At 38.0% G+C, this 18,949-nt stretch overlaps 1 protein-coding gene across 1 annotated transcript in view; it reads left to right on the forward strand.

Moving 5' to 3' along the window:
- Positions 1–16,902, forward strand: part of BMPR2 (bone morphogenetic protein receptor type 2) — a 113,303-nt gene extending 96,401 nt beyond the window's left edge. The window contains exons 10-13 of the mRNA XM_080669734.1: positions 4,207–4,343; positions 9,383–9,555; positions 12,529–13,808; positions 15,113–16,902. Of these exons, the coding sequence (XP_080525860.1) occupies positions 4,207–4,343; positions 9,383–9,555; positions 12,529–13,808; positions 15,113–15,363 (1,841 nt within the window). The 3' untranslated portion in view covers positions 15,364–16,902. The remainder of the gene's footprint in view (positions 1–4,206; positions 4,344–9,382; positions 9,556–12,528; positions 13,809–15,112) is intronic.
- The last annotated feature ends 2,047 nt before the right edge of the window (positions 16,903–18,949 follow it).

Raw genomic sequence — 18,949 nt, forward strand, 5'->3', positions numbered from 1 at the left:
AGAAAAGTGTAATTTAAGTAAGGGACTAAGAATTCCTAACTGTTTAGAGGCATAATTAACAAGTAGCAAGTGTTGTGAGAAGCAAGGAATGGCATCTGATAGTCTTAGATATTTTATCTATTTTGGACAGTTTGAAAGAAAATAGGTTTATAAAACTTCCCTTAAGCCAGTGAGCCGCAGTTTGCCTCTCTGTTGACTAATGAGTTTGCCAACCACTGACCTAGACTCTCGATTCCAATAATTACAGGCTGTTGTTGTTCCTTGTGATTAAGCCCCTATCGGAGCAATTCAGTGATTATAAAGTTTAAGGCAATCGTGCCAGTGCCTAATACAAAGTTAGCTCTACACAAGTATCTATGAAACAATTAGATTTAGAACCATGAAAACTTAGTAGAAATTTAATAACTCTTAATGATATTCAAATCACAAGACAAGATTGTGCCTCATTTAGCAAGTTTTCTCATTGTGATTTAGACCTGATTAAAACAAATAAGTAAAACTGTGTATTTTTACTTATTCTACTAAACCAGCATTTGAAGAAAAAAAAAAACTAATAACACTGGAAGGGTATTATGTGGGTTTGTATATATGTCAAAGAGATAAGATATACTAGTAAATATCTTATAGTTCAAAGATGATATGGATTGAGGTTTTATCATATGAGGATTCATGAAAGTGATATACTAACCGGCAATGTTAAATCCTTTAGTTTTGTCTTTCAAGTTCATTGTTGATGGATATTGATAAAAAATTAAGTATCTGCTGAAATGTTTAGAATATGCAAAAATATCACTTATATTTATAAATATTGCAATATTCCAAAAATATTTGGGCTATACTGCATAGATTATAGAATTAATCTTTGTAAATAGCCTATATAATAAAAGCATAGTATGCAAATTGTCCCCTCCACTGGGTGTTTGTCCAGGGGCGGGGCCGGCCGGGGGAAGGGAGGGAGGCCCCAGCCAGCAGCCACTAGGGACCCTACCAGTGCATAAATATTTATATATATATAGATTAGAGGCCAGGTGCATGAAATTCATGCATGGGGAGGGTGGAGTGTGTCCCTCAGCCCAGCCTTTACCCTCACCAATCTGGGACCCCTCGAGGGATGTCTGACTAAACGGGCAGTTGGACATCCCTCTCACAATCCAGGACTGCTGGCTCCCAACTGCTCACCTGCCTGCCTGCCTGCCTGATTGCCTCTAACTGCTTCTACCTGCCAGCCTGATCACCCCCTAACCACTCCCCTACCAGCCTGATCGACACCTAACAGCTCCCCTGCCGGCCCGATTGCCCCTAACTGCCCTCCCCTGCCAACCTGGTCACCCCCAACTGCCCTCCCCTGCCAGCCTGGTTGCCCCTAACTGTCCTCCCCTGCAGGCCTGGTCGCCCCCAACTGCCCTCCCCTGCAGACCTGGTTCCCCCCAACTGCCCTCCCCTGCAGGCCTGGTCACCCCTAACTGCCCTCCGCTGCAGGCCTGGTCCCCCCAACTGCCCTCCCCTGCAGACCTGGTCCCCCCAACTGCCCTCCCCTGCAGGCCTGGTCACCCCTAATTGCCCTCCGCTGCAGGCCTGGTTCCCCCCAGCTGCCCTCCCCTGCACGCCTGGTCCTCCCAACTGACCTCCCCTGCAGGCCTGGGTCCCCTGCAACTGCCCTCCCCTGCAGGCCTGGTTGGCCCCAACTGCCCTCCTCTGCTAGCCCAGTCACCCCTAACTGCCCTCCCCTGCAGGCCTGATAGCCCGCAACTGCCCTCCCTTGCAGGCCTGGTCCCTCCCAACTGCCCTCCCCTGCTGGCCTGATCACCCACAACTGCCCTCCCCTGCTGGCCATCTTGTGGCAGCCATCTTTGGCTTCATGGGGGAGGCCATCTTGTGTGTTGGAGTGATGGTCAATTTGCACAATATCTCTTTATTATATAGGATTATTATATAGGATTATATAGGATATAAGCCTAAGTGACTGGCCGGTAGCTATGACATGCACTGACCACCAGGGGACAGACAATGCAGGAGCTGCCGAGCGACAACAACTTTGCAGAGTGCCCTCTCACACTCCAGGACCTCTCAGGAGATGTTGGATTGCCAGTTCCAGCCTGATCCCTGCAGGCCAGGTTGTCAAACCTCACCTCTCATTTTTTTTTTTTTTAAATATATTTTATTGATTTTTTACAGAGAGGAAGGGAGAGGGATAGAGAGTTAGAAACATCGATGAGAGAGAAACATCGACCAGCTGCCTCCTGCACACCCCCCACTGGGGACATGCCCGCAACCAAAGTACATGCCCTTGACCGGAATCGAACCTGGGACCTTTCAGTCCGCAGGCTGACGCTCTACCACTGAGCCAAACCGGTTTCGGCACACCTCTCATTTTTTAATATTGATGGAGGACAGTGTTTATAGGTTCTTTTGAGTATTCAAATCCTATCTAATAAAGAGGGAATATGCAAATTGACCATCACTCTGTCACAAAGATGTTTGCACCCACAGGTGAGGCCAAGTTCCCATAAGGAGCCTTAACGAGCAATCAGCAGGGACCTGAGGCTACACCCTCCCCCGCCCCCATGGAGCTTGACAGGGACCTCAGGCTGCGCCCCCCTCCCGGTGCTGGGCCAGGGGGACCTGAGGCTGTACCCCCCCCGCCTGGCAGGGTTTGATGGGGGACCTCAGGCCATGCCCCCCACCCAGCGGGGCTTGACAGGGGATCTCAGGCCGTGTCCCCCACCTGGCGGGGCTTGATGGAGGACCTCAAGGCATGCCCCCCCGTCCTGGTCTGGGCTGGGGGACCTCAGGCCACGCCCCCCATCCTGGCGCTGGGCCAGGGGACCTGAGGCTACGCCCCCTGTCAGGCAGGGCTTGACAAGGGTGGGACTGGCCGGGTCTGGACCTAGTCCAATGTGGGGGGGCCGGCTGGGTCTGGGTCTCACACCATTTTGAGGTGCATGTGGGTGGGCAGGGACTTGACTCTGGGTCCCGTGGTGAGCCCCAGACTCTGACAGGAGGAAGGTTTTCATATACATTTCACTAATTTTCTTTCGTCTCTGACACTTCTATTATAGAGAAAGGGCAAATAGCAATATTAAATTATTTCCTCTAATTATTCCCCCTTTAAGGTGCACGAATTTTGTGCACCAGGTCACTAGTTGAAACATAAAACTTAAATTACATGTTTTTTCTATCTTAATCTCTCTCTCCCTCTCTGTTCCTCTATGAAATCAATAAAAATATATTTTAAAAAATGACTTTTGCAAGGTAGAGAGGAAGCCAAGATTAGGAACTAAGTGCCTTATAATGGTGTCTCCTTCTGAACTATCCTGTCATTTTAATTGGGGTGAGAGGTGGGGAGAGGGGGTGGCATCAGCGAGGAGACAGAAAGGTCTCTATTTCTCCAGAGGTCTTTGCCAAGATTTTGACCAGATGATTGTTTTTCTGAATGTTGGTCCCAGAGGTCTTCTGTGTAGCTCAATATGTTTATTAAGTTTACTTTGATCACATTTTGTAAAAATTATAAGCCTCTCATTACAAGCCCTGGATTCTGCTTCTTGAGCAGTGGTAGAATTCTTAATGATACTTAAAAACCTTTGCTCTAAAAAGAAAAAAGAAAATCCTTGATCTAGAAACTGTTTGATAAGAGGAATGTTTTTAAAGTTCAGCATATTGATTTTCCTGTCAAATGGTCATCATACAAATTTTTGTGACATTTAATACAGATTGTATCAATCTAGCTGTATTATAGTAGAGCAAATTATATAATTAGATATGATAACTGTACAACCCTCCCAGTTATGTTCGGTTCTATAGACGTGTTTGTTGTGCTAGATCCTGGACATCTCCTCATATTCAGTATCCTTGATCCCTATATGGGATAAGAATTCAGGCATATTAATATGTATAAATGAAAAAATCTTTTCCCTCCAGTTTTTGTAATGCTAGAAACCATTTAAAAATAACTTTTCATCATTGAAAGTACTGTTTAACTTATAAAAAAACATTTAATTTATCGGAGACCATTCTAAGTGAAACATTTATTAATAATGCGTTAAACCCACAAAAGGGTTTCTTTAGAATTTTCAAATATGGGAAAGGATTAAGAAAAAAAAAAGATTGTGACAATTTCTTTGCTTGCTTAGTATCTAATACTCCTGTAATTATATAATTTTATGGTAATTGGACATTTTATTCTCTGTCCTTTTAAAAAATTCACAGGTGAATCTGTACCAGAATACCAGATGGCTTTTCAGACAGAAGTTGGAAACCATCCCACTTTCGAAGATATGCAGGTTCTGGTGTCTAGGGAAAAACAGAGACCCAAGTTCCCAGAAGCTTGGAAAGAAAATAGCCTGGTAAGAAAAAACTAAATTATTAAAAACATGACTTACGACTATGTTTTAACATTGTTTGAAGCAAAAATAGACTGTTAATAATGCTAATAGTTTTTTAGACTTGTCTAATGCCAAAAATCCAACTTACTTGATTTTTTTAAAATCAACTTACTTGATTTTCATTGTTGCGTGTTTTAAAAAATTTCAGTATAAAAAAGTCCCCTTTTTGGTTCAGTTTCAGTTTTTTCCAAGCATAAAATATTATTTAAAGAGACTATTATGTGTTAAGTTTGTCAGATTGGGTAACAACTGGAATAATTAACAAGTTAATATTTTAAACGTTATTGAAATTCCATCTTCCTCTCTTGAGAATGGTACCAAAAGTTTTAATTAGTGCAGACTTACCAATTCAGTGGCTAATGGAAAATTAAGCTGCACCAAAAAGAAAGCAAGGTACAGCCTGTAAATTCTGCATATTAAAACATGCAGCTCACGACATTGAAATATCTTCAAAGGCTCTTATCATTTCAGTAAATTGTTGCCACGATACTAAAAACATCTTACAAACATTTACATACATACACATACTCACTATCTCATATAATTTTTTTCATAAGTGGGATTATCTCATTATCTACTATCATTTCTGAAGCTTTATTCTTTTAATATGGACAGTTTTCATGTCAGTACATATAGATGTTTCTCTTTCTCCCCATTTGACAGTATTCCATTGTGTGCTGTATCATAATTACCCCTTATTGATGACAGTACCCTGTATTTCATATTTTAAACAATTTTTGAAAGAATTAAAGTTATGCCTATGCATAGTAAACAAAACCCAGTTAGATAGAAGGGCATAAAGAAGAAAATGGAAAAGACTACCCGCCCCCACCACCCTTCTTCAAAAATAACTCCATTAACATTGTTCTGTAGTTTTTGTTTTTGTATTTCATTTTCTCTTCTAGAAGTTACCATTATAACGCTACTATATTTATTCTTACTTTTTATCTTTCATTTATCCTCTCCTAGTTTTTTTTTTTTTTAATATATTTTATTGATTTTTTTACAGAGAGGAAGGGAGAGGGATAGAGAGTTAGAAACATCGATGAGAGAGAAACATCGATCAGCTGCCTCTTGCATACCTCCTAATGGGGATGTGCCCGCAACCCAGGTACATGCCCTTGACCGGAATCGAACCTGAGACCTTTCAGTCTGCAGGCCGACGCTCTATCCACTGAGCTAAACCGGTTAGGGCAATCCTCTCCTAGTTTTTAATATTGTATCTATTATTAAATAAAAAACCTTCATTTTGTCTACAGATCTAAAAATTTAAGTAAAATAAAACATGAGAATTTTGCAGAATTATGATTATGTAAACACGCACTGCACAACACAGTATTATGCTTGGGCTCATAGAGAAGGAAATAAAACTACTAAGTTAGTGTAAACCCCTGCCACTTAAGGAATAATGTTTCAAAAGTCACTACCCACTGGATTCTCTGATTTTTTTTTGGTCATCTTTTTTGTTCTTTCTTTTTGCTTTATAGGTTCTACTAAGAAGCAACATTTTCTTTAAAAATCTCATGTCATTCTTTTTCTTGTAAATCACTTTTTCTTTGATGAAGTTCCTTTTTAAATAATGTGTGTTAGTTATGTGCATGGGTAGTAAACATTATGAATCCTTGCACATTAAAAAATGTTTCTATCTTGCCCTCACATTTGAGTAATAATTTGGCTAGGTAATAGTTTCAAGATCAAAATCATTTTCCTCACAACTTTGAAACCACTACTCAATTGTCATCTAGCATCCAGATGTGTTAATGAGAATTCCAGCACCAACTGGTTTCATTCAATTGCTTTTTGTTTTATTCTCTTGTTTTCTTTTCTCTGTAAGCTTTTAAGCCTTTTACTTCATCATTGGAATTATGCAGGCATGGATCTTTTCACACCTTTTGCTTTGTGCTGGACAGGTTTTCAGCTTGAAAATTCAGAAGTTTCTTCAATTCAGAGGAATTTTTTATATTATTAAAAAATTATTTTCTCTTTTATTTCTTCTTTCTGGAATTCTCATTAGACAAATATTGGACCACCTAACATTTAGGTCTCAGTTCTTTTCCTTGAATTTTTCAATTTTTTGTTGTTGTACATTGTTAAAATTTACTCAACCTTATCTTTGAAATCATTCATTTATTTTCACCTTTTCCGTTCTACTTGTTATCTGTTCATTAAAATTTTACTTTCCGCAGTCATACGTATAATTTTTAGATATTTTTATTGTTTGCTTTTTCCAGAGCAATTTGTTCTTGTTTTAAGAATATGATAGGAATCCTATTGTCTCCGAGGGTGTACATTGAATTTTTGACACTTTATGCAGTTTTCTTGATTTATAATTAAAGAACAAAAATGAAAACATTTTAATTATGCAGTTTAAATCTTTTTACTATATATTTTCACATTTTAATTTTAGGTTGTCTTGGTAGGATTAGGATATTTGCATTCTGGCCCTGGCTGGTTTGGCTCAGTGGCTAGAGCTTTGGCCTGCAGACTGAAGGGTCCTGGGTTTGATTCTGGTCCAGGGCACATGCCCTGGTTGTGGGCTTGGTCCCCAGTGGGGGGCGTGTAGGAGGCAACTGAACATGATTCTCTCTAATCATTGGTGTTTCTGTCTCTCTCTCCCTCTTCCTTCCTCTCTGAAATCAATAAAAAAAATATTTTAAAAAAAGAATATTTTCATTCTGGATCATGAATTATATGGTGTGGTGGTACATTAGAGAGAGGCTAGAGAGATGTTATATGTTTCCATACAGATTTAGATTATATATTTTCTCCATTGGTCATCTTTGTCAGTAGATTATCTTCAAGGAAGGCTTCAGCTTCAAATGAGATTGCAATTTTCTTCAAGTATGGGGGAATTAAAGACCTATTGCCAAACATGTATGCCCAAGATTGCCTCCAAACTGGAGTCCCTGCTATGGGAAGTGGGACAGATCTTTAAAAGGTCCCTGGCAGCAGGTGAGGGGCTGAATCCTTTACAAGGATTCAATAGATGTGCCAGCCTCACAGTAGAGCACCCTCAAAGAAAAATATCTCGTGAAATTTTACCTAGTCAAATATTTCATCTTCCTTAACTTATTTCACCAGAGAAATTGGACTCTGATTTTGAAGTATTTCTTGGCAACCCTACCATTATGGGATATGCATCATATGCATATTTACTTGAAAAGTTTTTACTCCAAATTTAGACTAGGTTCCTAAGTAAGGGATGAAGTAATGCTTGGTTCACTTCCAGTGAATCCATTTAATGTGCTACAGTCCATAGACCTGTTTGTCTGCAGTGACCATCCAGTACTAGAGTTATATAGCAAGTGCATGGTTTATAAAAAGAGATGAATTCCCCTGTGTCTAAAAGAAAACACTTTTGCTTCATAGTTGCATTGAAATAAAAAAACACGTGTTTTTATAGTAACAAAACTCAGACTCTTTCAAATATTAATGAATGTAAAAACTAGTTTTAAAAACTACCAGGGACCCAAGCATAGTTTAGTCAGTAAAGGGGAGAAGAATAATTTTCTGATGAAAATGAAAGTATAGAAAATATTTTCTGAGAAAACCATATGAAAATGTTAGCTATAGTTACCACTGAATATTAGATTTATGAATAACTTTTCCCCCTATACTTTTAGAATTTATAGTAAAAGTGAACTATTGTAATAATCACATCGATAGTTTAAGGCTACTTTTTATATTAAAATACTTTAAATTAGGAAAACAAAAAATTATAGGTCCTAGTTTTTAAATAGCTTTTTCTTTCATATGTAAAACAATGAAAATACTTGCTTAAAAAGAGAATATTAGTTCCAGTTTTATGGTAAGAGTACCAGCCCAGTTAAAGGCCTGGTTTCAAATCTTGGCTCTACTTACTAGTGATAAATTAAAAGAAGATCTATTTTTACCTACCACATTGACAAAGTGTTGGTGATAGGAAAGCAGATACTTTTTGTTGTTGTTGGGAGTGCCATCGATTTGGAGGGTAATCTGGCAATAACAAATTTTAAATGTATTTTACCCTTTGATCCAGTAGTAATATCTCCAGGAATTTGTTCCTCAATAGCACTTACACACGTGTAGAAAAATGAACATCTTACACATGTTCAATGCAATGTCTTTTATATCAGCAAAAACTGGAAACTATCCTATATAATAAAGAGGTGATATGCAAATTGACCATCACTCCAACACAAGATGGACACCCCCATGTGGACACAAGATGGTTGCCATAAGATGGCCAGCAGGAGAGGGCAGTTGTGGGCAATCAGGCCTGCAGGGGAGGGCAGTTAGGGGTGACTGGGCCAGTAGGGGAGGGCAGTTAGGCGTCGATCAGGCTGGCAGGGGAGTGGTTAGGGGGTGATCAGGCTGGCAGGCAGAAGCGGTTAGGGGCAATCAGGCAGGCAGGCAGGCGAGCGGTTGGGAGCCAGCAGTCCTGGATTGTGAGAGGGATGTCTCGGGCCTGGTGGGATCGGGCCTAAACGGGCAGTCGGACATCCCTCGAGGGGTCCCAGATTGGAGAGGGTGCAGGCTGGGCTGAGGGATACCCTCCACCCCCCACCCCCCCACCCCCCGCACAAATTTCATGCACCGAGTCTCTAGTCCTCTTATAAGGATCAGGCTAAAAACTTATGATATAATGGATACTATGCAGCATTAAAAGAATTAGGAAGATACATGTGTTCCTGATTGCTAAATAAAAATAGTGTGGCTAAGTGAGTATAGTAATTCCCATTTGTATGTTAGAAAAATTATTAAAAAACATATAGCCTTGTAATGCATAGAGCTTGCTGTTATGTATAATTCTTCAAGGAGTTAAGTTAAAACTTCCATGCTTACTTGCTACTCAGCATTTGAGAAATGTGACCCTTTATAAATCTCTGAAGTCTAAAAGGTTTTATTATAGTTATGTAAAATATTTGTTAAAGAAAAACATTTTTCTCCTACTTCATATCATTAAAAACTCAATACTTTTTTCGTTAAAGATACACTGTTTGACATGTGCTTTTTTACAGGCAGTGAGGTCACTCAAGGAGACAATCGAAGACTGTTGGGACCAGGATGCAGAGGCTCGGCTTACTGCACAGTGTGCTGAGGAGAGGATGGCTGAACTTATGATGATATGGGAAAGAAACAAATCCGTGAGCCCAACAGTCAATCCAATGTCTACTGCAATGCAGAATGAGCGGTAAGACCCACAAGGATTGGCACCATCAGTCAGTACTGAAGACTGAGACCAAACAGAACAGGAAATAAATGTTTTTATCAGTATAATAGCGCAGTGATGAACTCATCCCATCTGAAGTCGAAATTTTTCTTTCAATATTCCTGTTCTTTTACTGAAGATTTTTGATATAAATGCAAGATGGAATCAGTGGGGATTTTAGTATCTATAGATACAGTAAAGGAGGTTAGTTTTTCTCTATTAATGCTCCAACTTCCCTACAATAATAAAGGTAAAACATTTTCATAGTTCCAAAAGTTTGTAAGCACTTCTACAGATATTATCATATTTATTCTTTGTTGTTATTAATCCCCTTTTCCCTGCTGTTTGTTTGTTTAATGAAAATGGAATATGATCTTGCCTATATATCTAACCTGTTTCATTGGAGACTGTTGTTTCCAGACTTCTTATCCAGTGTTCTTATAGAATATACTACTACTACTTTTTTATTTTTAAATGTATTTTATTGATTTTTTATAGAGAGGAAAGGAGAGGGATAGAGAGTTAGAAACATCAATGAGAGAGAAACATCGATCAGCTGCCTCCCGCACACCCCCCACTGGGGATGTGCCCGCAGCCAAGGTACATGCCCTTGACCGGAATAGAACCTGGGACCCTTGAGTCCGCAGGCCAACACTCCATCCACTGAGCCAAACCGGTTAGGGCTACTACTACTACTTTTACAGGAGGCAGTTCATAAGGTCTTTCCATCCCATCATGAACATTATTTTATACTTGTGTTTTTTTTTTTGGTTTTTTTTAATATATTTTATTGATTTTTTACAGAGAGGAAGGGAGAGGGATAGAGTTAGAAATATCAATGAGAGAGAAACATGGATCAGTTGCCTCCTGCACACCTCCTACTGGGGAAGTGCCTGCAACCCAGGTACATGCCCTTGACCGGAATCGAACCTGGGACCTTTCAGTCCGCAGGCCGACGCTCTATCCACTGAGCCAAACCGGTCAGGGCTATACTTGTGTTTTTGTTAGAGTTATAGTTTTTGGTTCTAAGTAAAAGGGTTGTTTGTTTATTTTTATAGCAAAGGTGGAAATTTATTGATGAATAGGTACAGACTCCCACGTGGGGAGGGGGAGAGTCCCCTAAAAGGGCTTATTATAAGATTCCTAAAACTTGGAACTTTCAGACTGTATTACACGTGTTTCTTTGTTTCACCTTTGGGGAAAAGTGTTCTCACAAATTTGTCATTTTATCTAATATATGTTAAAAATCTTTAGAGAGGCATCAAGAAAAAAGTTACCAGAGAAAATTGAGATAAAAGTATACTTGAGGCCCTGGCAGGGTAGTTCAATTGGTTAGAGCGTCGTCCTGATAAGCCAGGGTTGCACTTTCGATCTCCTGGCAAGGCCCAAACAACAAGGAACCAATGAATGCATAAATGGGTGGAACAACCAGTCTCTCTCTCCCTCTCTCTCCCTCTCATCCCCTCTCTCCCCCCTTTCTTCTTTCCTCCCACCCTCCTCCCTTCTCTCCCTGACCCTTCCCCTTCTAAAAAAAGCAATCAATAAATTAAAAAATACACCTGATTCTTGAATAATTTTCTGTGCTCTTTTCTATTCCAATTTTAAGAGCAATTTGTATAGGCCCCAAATTGGGTTTACACTACTTATAATTAAGTAAATTAACTTCAGCATATAAACCCTTATGCTTTATATATCAGCCAGTCAAGGAAGGTAGAGACTAACAATTCTAAATACACATTTTCTCACTTTACACATACCTAAAGATAGACAATCTCCTACTTTCTTCTCACCTTATCTTTGTCTTATCTGTGTGCTCTAGTATGCTATTTGTCTCTCTCAAGAGTCTCAGCTACTTTAAGTGTTTTTGAACTTTTCTTGAATTGTAAGAAGAAACCCTTGATGCTCCCCTTTGCTTTGCCATTTTTTTTTTTTTTGCCTTCTGTGTCATTTAGTTCTATCCCTTCCATGCGTCCTCTCATGCCCTGTCATTTCTAAGTAGTTTCCCCTAAATTGTAGTTCATGCCATTGTATTCCACTCTAGGTTTCATTGTATTGACTCTTAACCTCCATACCTCCTAGATTTTCTTTTCTTGTTCAGTACAACACCTTTTTACTTCTACTTCTCCCCTTCCTGTCACTCCCCTCACAACTTCATCAGTCTTTCTTTGTAGTACTTTCTCCTTTAGCTGATGCTTTTCTCCTATAACACTTGTATCTGTTAATGTTCCCAATGTTTACAATTTGATTGTTAAAGCTACCCCTGGTTTTTATTTTAAATAACATACATATATTACAGTGATGCTCAAGAACCATCATTCAAGGTGTGATGATGACTGAAGAACCCTTGATAACTGGAGAACATTTCTGAATCTTTGATCATTTATCTGAGTGTCACATTAATACTCTAGGCTCCAGGGCTTTCATTGATATGGCTCAGTCTACCCCAAGAGGACACATTCCATTACTAGGCTAAGCCTCCTCATAGAAGCATTTTGGAACAAAATGCCGTTTGGTCATTGGAACTTAACTGGTAACATATTCGTTGAGTAGTCACTATCTATCTAGAATTGTGATAGCACAAAGGGAACATATGCCATGGTTCCTCCTCTCATGAAACTTTGTTGTGCAAGTATACAATTCATAAGGAAAATTTGGTAATGTTCTAAAACTATAGGAGAGATTTTAATTAAATCCTATAAGCCAAAGTAATGAACATCCATAAAAATCCTATCTAGATCCACATAGGTTTTTCAGTAGGCTCAAATCATATAAAGCATTTAGTAAGTTATTAATTGACACGATTATTTGATTAGAATTTTTAAATAACTTTGAGAATGATGTGGGTTAGGAATAAAATAAAAAGCAGTTTATACATTAAAAACAGAGGTGTTAGACATGGAGAACCAGTTGTCATAAATGTACATTCTCAATGTGGCACTTTTTTCTTTATTTAAGCAACCTGTCACACAGTAGGCGTGTGCCAAAGATTGGCCCTTATCCAGATTATTCTTCTTCCTCATACATTGAAGACTCTATCCATCACACTGACAGCATTGTGAAGAATATTTCCTCTGAGCATTCGATGTCTAGCACACCTTTGACCACAGGGGAAAAGAACCGAAACTCAATTAACTACGAACGACAGCAAGCACAAGCTCGAATCCCCAGCCCTGAAACAAGTGTCACCAGCCTGTCCACCAACACAACCACCACCAACACCACTGGCCTCACTCCAAGCACTGGCATGACCACTATATCGGAGATGCCATACCCAGATGAAACAAATCTTCATGCCACCAATGTTTCACAGCCAATTGGGCCAACCCCTGTTTGCTTACAGTTGACAGAAGAAGACTTGGAGACCAACAAGCTAGATCCTAAAGAAGTTGATAAGAATCTCAAGGAAAGTTCTGATGAGAATCTCATGGAGCATTCTCTTAAGCAGTTCAGTGGGCCAGACCCACTGAGCAGTACTAGTTCCAGCTTGCTTTACCCACTAATAAAGCTTGCAGTAGAAGTCACTGGGCAGCAGGACTTCACACAGGCTGCCAATGGCCAAGCATGTTTAATTCCTGATGTCCCACCTGCTCAGCTCTATCCTCTCCCCAAGCAACAGAACCTTCCCAAGAGACCTACTAGTTTGCCTTTAAACACCAAAAATTCAACAAAGGAGCCCCGGCTGAAATTTGGCAGCAAGCACAAATCAAACTTGAGACAAGTAGAAACTGGAGTTGCCAAGATGAACACAATCAGTGCTGTAGAACCTCATGTGGTTACGGTTACCATGAATGGGGTGGCAGGTAGAAACCACCATGTTAACTCCCATGCTGCCACTGCTCAGTATGCGAATGGGGCGATACCATCTGGCCAGACAGCCAACACAGTAGCACATAGGGCCCAAGAAATGCTGCAGAATCAGTTCATTGGTGAGGACACCAGGCTGAATATTAATTCCAGTCCTGATGAGCATGAACCTTTATTGAGGCGAGAGCAACAGGCTGGCCATGATGAAGGTGTTCTGGATCGTCTTGTGGACAGGAGGGAACGGCCGCTGGAAGGTGGCCGAACTAATTCCAATAACAACAACAGTAATCCATGTTTAGAGCAAGATGTTCTTACACAGGGTGTCCCAAGCACAGTAGCAGATCCTGGACCATCAAAACCCAGAAGAGCACAGAGACCTAATTCTTTAGATCTTTCAGCCACAAATATCCTTGAAGGCAGCGGTTTGCAATGTAAGTGAGGGGTTGTGTAATCTGCTTATCTTTTGGGACCATTTAAGTAACTACTTAGAATCAGATTGTGTTTCAACTAACAATTATTTAGTTTTAGTATTTTCAGAAATAAAGTAAGTCATTTGGCTGGACCTAAAAAGTAATTAGACTATTGTAAAGAAAAAGTAATTTTTTTGTTACTGATAATTAAAAAGTCAGTGTAACAATAGAATAATTACCAATTTAATATGTGCCTTAAGTAGCTACTAGTTTATAATGCAACTCATATTTGCTGTGAATGATTAAGATTAAATAAATACCAGTTTAAAGCCTCCAAGTAAAATGAAACCAGTACAACTTTTGAAAGTTTGTTGAGGACATTAATATCTATTATATACACATTTAGATTTTATCAGACTTAATAAATCTTAAAAGTCCAGAGAGAATTCAGAAAAGTCACTATAAAGTTGCTCTTGTTTTTTTTAGTGTCATTTTTTTCAGAAGTTATGTATTGAGTCTCCCACATGCTTACAGCATTATGGGATGGGCCCCCCTAACAATTTAAACAAGCAATTTAAACAATTTGTACTTAGTTTCTGGCCCAAAAAGGATTATAACACAAAACAAGAGAGCTCATCAAAATCTTTAACAGTCATCATTATACAAAATAATTTCTCTTTTAGACAGACAGCACTTACGAAGAAAAACCAAGTCATGTTTTATGGTTGTCAAAGACTACAAAATGGGCTGAAAGGGATTTATCTTTCAAAAATGAATCAGTAGAAGCCCCTGCTTGAGTGGTTTCTATTGTAGTCCACTTGACCTATGGCAGGGCTCCATGTCAGTAAAATGTTTTGTCGTGTATGGGAAGGGGGAATTGCTGGAAAATTTGTATTCTAGGATTTATGTCATTCTTCTGTAAACTATCATGTGCCAGTGCCTTTATAATTTGATTCACTTTGAACATTAAATGGAATGATTAAATGCATTTTGCCAAGTTAGAATTGCTACCCATAACCAAAGGATTTGAGAATGCAGCTAAGAACTTTGAATTTTCTCCTCTGTTTTTGCTTTTTGTGGTTTTTAAATATTTTCTTCCTTGTCCTATAGAATAATTCAGTTATAAAAACATTAGGCTTAAAGAGCCTCAAAAATAATTTAAGTTTTGCCTCAAAAATACTGCCTGGAGTCATCAACTTTAAGAAATGTCTATTAGCACCTCCTGTAGACATTAGTTTGATCTCTTCTTGAATTGCAACCCTAACTTTTTACTTTTTAAATAGTTTCTTTATATATAGTTCATTTTTCTGTACTTTTATTTTTAGTAGGTGAGTCAACACAAGATGGCAAATCAGGATCTGGTGAAAAGATCAAGAAACGTGTGAAAACTCCGTATTCTCTTAAGCGGTGGCGCCCCTCCACCTGGGTTATCTCCACTGAACAGCTGGACTGTGAGGTCAACAACAATGGCAGTGACAGGGCAGGCCATTCCAAATCTAGCACCACCGTTTACCTTGCAGAAGGAGGCTCTGCCACCACCATGGTGTCTAAAGATATAGGAATGAACTGTCTGTGAAATGTTTTCAAGCCTATGGAGTGAAATTATTTTTTGCATCATTTAAACCTGCAGAAGACATTTTTTAAAAACTGCTTTAAACTCCTGTCAGTACCCCACCCCTGCAACAAGGACTTGCTTTAAATAGATTTCAGCTATGCAGAAAATTTAGCTTATGCTTCCATATTTTTTAATTTTGTTTTTTTAAGTTTTGCACTTTTGTTTAGTCTCACTAAAGTTATATTTGTCTGTTATGACCACAGAATTATATGTGTGTGTATCAAAAGTGGTCTCAAAATATTTTTTTAAGAAAAAAAAGCAAAAACAATGTATTGCTGATAATCAGTTTGAAACAGTTTCTAAAGGTCATTAAAACAGAAGCAAATTAAGACAGATTTGACTTCAGTGGTGTCCGGTATCCATGTTTTATTTCTGGGCACAAGCTAGTTTATTTTATATGTTGATACGTTCCTAACATATTATCTGTTGGACATTCTTTTCTCCTGTGTTTTGTTTGAATGTGCAATAGTCTGTAGCCACAAATAAGCTTTCTTGTAAGCTCTCTTCCTAACAGCACACATTCTTCCATAATAGGAACATTTTTCTCCCCCCAACTTTTGTCAGATTTGTTTTATGACCGTGAATTTTACAGAAGAGAAAGCAACTACCTGATTTTTTGCTTTCTCTCTCCTTGTGGAAAATGCAGAAACATTGTCTCAAAGGGCTCTAAAGAAGGAACAACCAAAACCTAATTTGAAATGCTGTTTCTTTTAACCTTCCAAATCCTAAACGTTTCCTTCCAGGCATTGTAACAAACGTATTTGGTTCTGGTTTTAGAATTTCATAAGAGAGCATAGAACAAAATAGAGGAAGTCCAAATATTAGCCTTTTTCCATTTTATTTTATTTTTATATGTATGTTATGTTCCATTTTCATTTATTTAAGAAGCACATTTTTATCAGAAAACTTATAGAGCTATACTTATATGGAATTTTTAAGTAGGTAGATGGTTAAGACAATATAGTGTTATATCCTTTATTCTCTGAATAGGCCTCCTTTGACTCAAATAAAATTACATTTCCTGATTAAAATAACTTCAAAAGTAATTCCTAGATTTGAACCTACAGTGTCTTTTTATCCTCTTCCCAAGCAAAGCCTGATGACTGTCTGAAAAAGATTCCTCTCCTCTTCCCATGACCTATAACACTGTGTGGAAAGAAATTGTTCAACTGGCATGCCAGATCCCTGTGGAAGGCAGGGTTGCTGCCAAAACCATCATCTCTGAGCAGACTGAGACTTTCCTCTCTTTTCAAAACTGGGTGTGTGTTTTTTTCACTAATCCTATTTTCATAAATTCTCCTTTTGCCAATTTTTCACATGATTTTTGATATCTGAACAGCATTTGTTATTTACATTATATTCAGAATATACCTTTTAGTGATAACATGTTATGTATCCATCAAGTCATACGTTTTTTAAAGCTTCTTTTGCCTCTTCATTATTCATAATCATTTCTAAAACAACCACCTCTGCATTTTTAAAAATAAAGCACTTTATGTCAAATAAGGGACTGTTTTTTATAAGCACAAATTCTTTTCTATCCATTTGCAAGCAGCGATGTTCTCATTTTTTACAGATTCTCAGAGTACTTAGTACTCATTATCTAATTAAGTTCTGTGATTTCTCTGGGAGATAAAAAGCTAAGAGACAAACAAAAATTCTGAACAATATTTTCTCATTCAGATTCTTCTGTCTTCATCATTTAGCTAAAAACAACCTAAATTTCCCAATTTGACTTGTATCCGATTTCCAAACACTTGACTTGTATATAAGCCTTCTCTTGTTTGCCATCTGCGATGGCCTTGAGTTGGATGTTGCAGCACTTACCACTTACTCAGCTACATGGCTGAGCTCAGTTTTGAATTCTTAGAATTAAGATTCTTTTAGTAGTGCCCAGGAGTTCTACCTTTTGTGTTTTAATGGCCCTTATCTTGATTCACACCCTTAGTGTATTTTTCAGTCTTATAGCATAAAATGTTTTTCATCCAGTTAGTCTTTTATAATGTAACAAATTGTATCTTTCCCAGGAAATTTTACTTCGTTCCCTTGCCTTTAAATGTCTTTCAATTGTGTTTCAGGGCATTATTTACAAACATTTGTAGGACTTCTTTGAATAAAAATAAACTATAGTCACTCTTCAATTGGAGGGTAAGTGACCATGTGAGGTCTGACTGATTTTTTCCTGAAGAAGAGTTATCCTGCATTATACTGTACTTTGTGTTCGAGCCAGTTGATTGTAAGTTTTCCAACATTTTTTGATACTTAGTAATAAAATACTTTTAAAAGTTAACATACCAAATTAAAAGAACTCCTATAGTTTCCCATTTCCCATGATGTTTAAAATAAGTAATTTCCTTTACCCAGTTTGTTTAATAGACTCCTGAAAAAGTAGAAAGTGTAGATCATTTTAATAAATTTTAAATTAAATTGTACATCAGACTCATTTACTTTTAGGATCTATTTATAATATACAAGCAAGCAAAATTACTTAAAATGCTTGTTTGCCAATTTTATTCATCTAATATTAAAGTTGTCTTAAAGCTAATATTTAACTGCTATCACAACATTTTGCATGTATAAAAACATTTGATTCCTTTTGAATAAAAGGTTATTGAAAAAATATTAAATTCATTTGCAAGATAGTATTACAATCTTAAAAACATTATAATAGGTAATTAAAGAATAATATTAATTCCCTTAACTATTGTCATTGTATGTCCGAACTAAGCCATTGAAAGAACCTGATTTGAATTGTGTTTAGTCAAAAATGACTTAATTATAATTCTTAAATGTGTTCCCCATTTAAAAATGTGTAATTGGGGAAAACCCTGATATCAGTGTAAAAAGTTTTGGGAAGGTGCAGGAGTGAAATAATACTAATTGACCATTTGTTGTAGACTGAATGTTGGGATATACTGTATATACACCATCTCTTTTAGTCCTCATAGCAATTATATAAGAATTACAGTTAATATATCCCCTTTACAGACGAGTAAACTGAAGCTAGGAGAAACTATGTAATTTGCCCAAGGTCCACATCTAGTAATAGATGAAGATGGATTTTAACTTAGGTTTGCCTGTCTCCACATCTCTCGTTCATACCGTATTGCCTACACACTAGATGACAGGATGTATAATGTCCTGACATTTTGTAAGAAATTAGTCATTATGGCTTATATATATAAGCCAAACCCAGATACCTTAATGACTTTAAAAGTCAGGCAACCGTAAGACATGTGGACATATCTATGTTAATTGTGCTTGAGAAATAATTACTAATTCAAGACAAAATTCAATCCCACCTCTGCCATCATGAATCTTCAAATCACTTCACTCCTAACATTTTATATTGAAGAACTAAGGTAAAGTAAAATTTAAGGGTAAAGTGAGATGGCTTATGGGAACAGACACTTTTTCATAGATTGATTCCATACTTGATTTGGAGAAGTTAATTTAACATGGACTTTTAGTCTTATCAGTCCTTTGACTCCAACTTGAAAATTGCTGCTTTTAGTGACTTTGGAAAATGTTCCTAATCCAGAAAACG

Source organism: Plecotus auritus (genome assembly GCF_963455305.1).
Source record: "Plecotus auritus genome assembly, chromosome: 5".
In the NCBI taxonomy this organism is placed as follows: Eukaryota; Metazoa; Chordata; class Mammalia; order Chiroptera; family Vespertilionidae; genus Plecotus; species Plecotus auritus.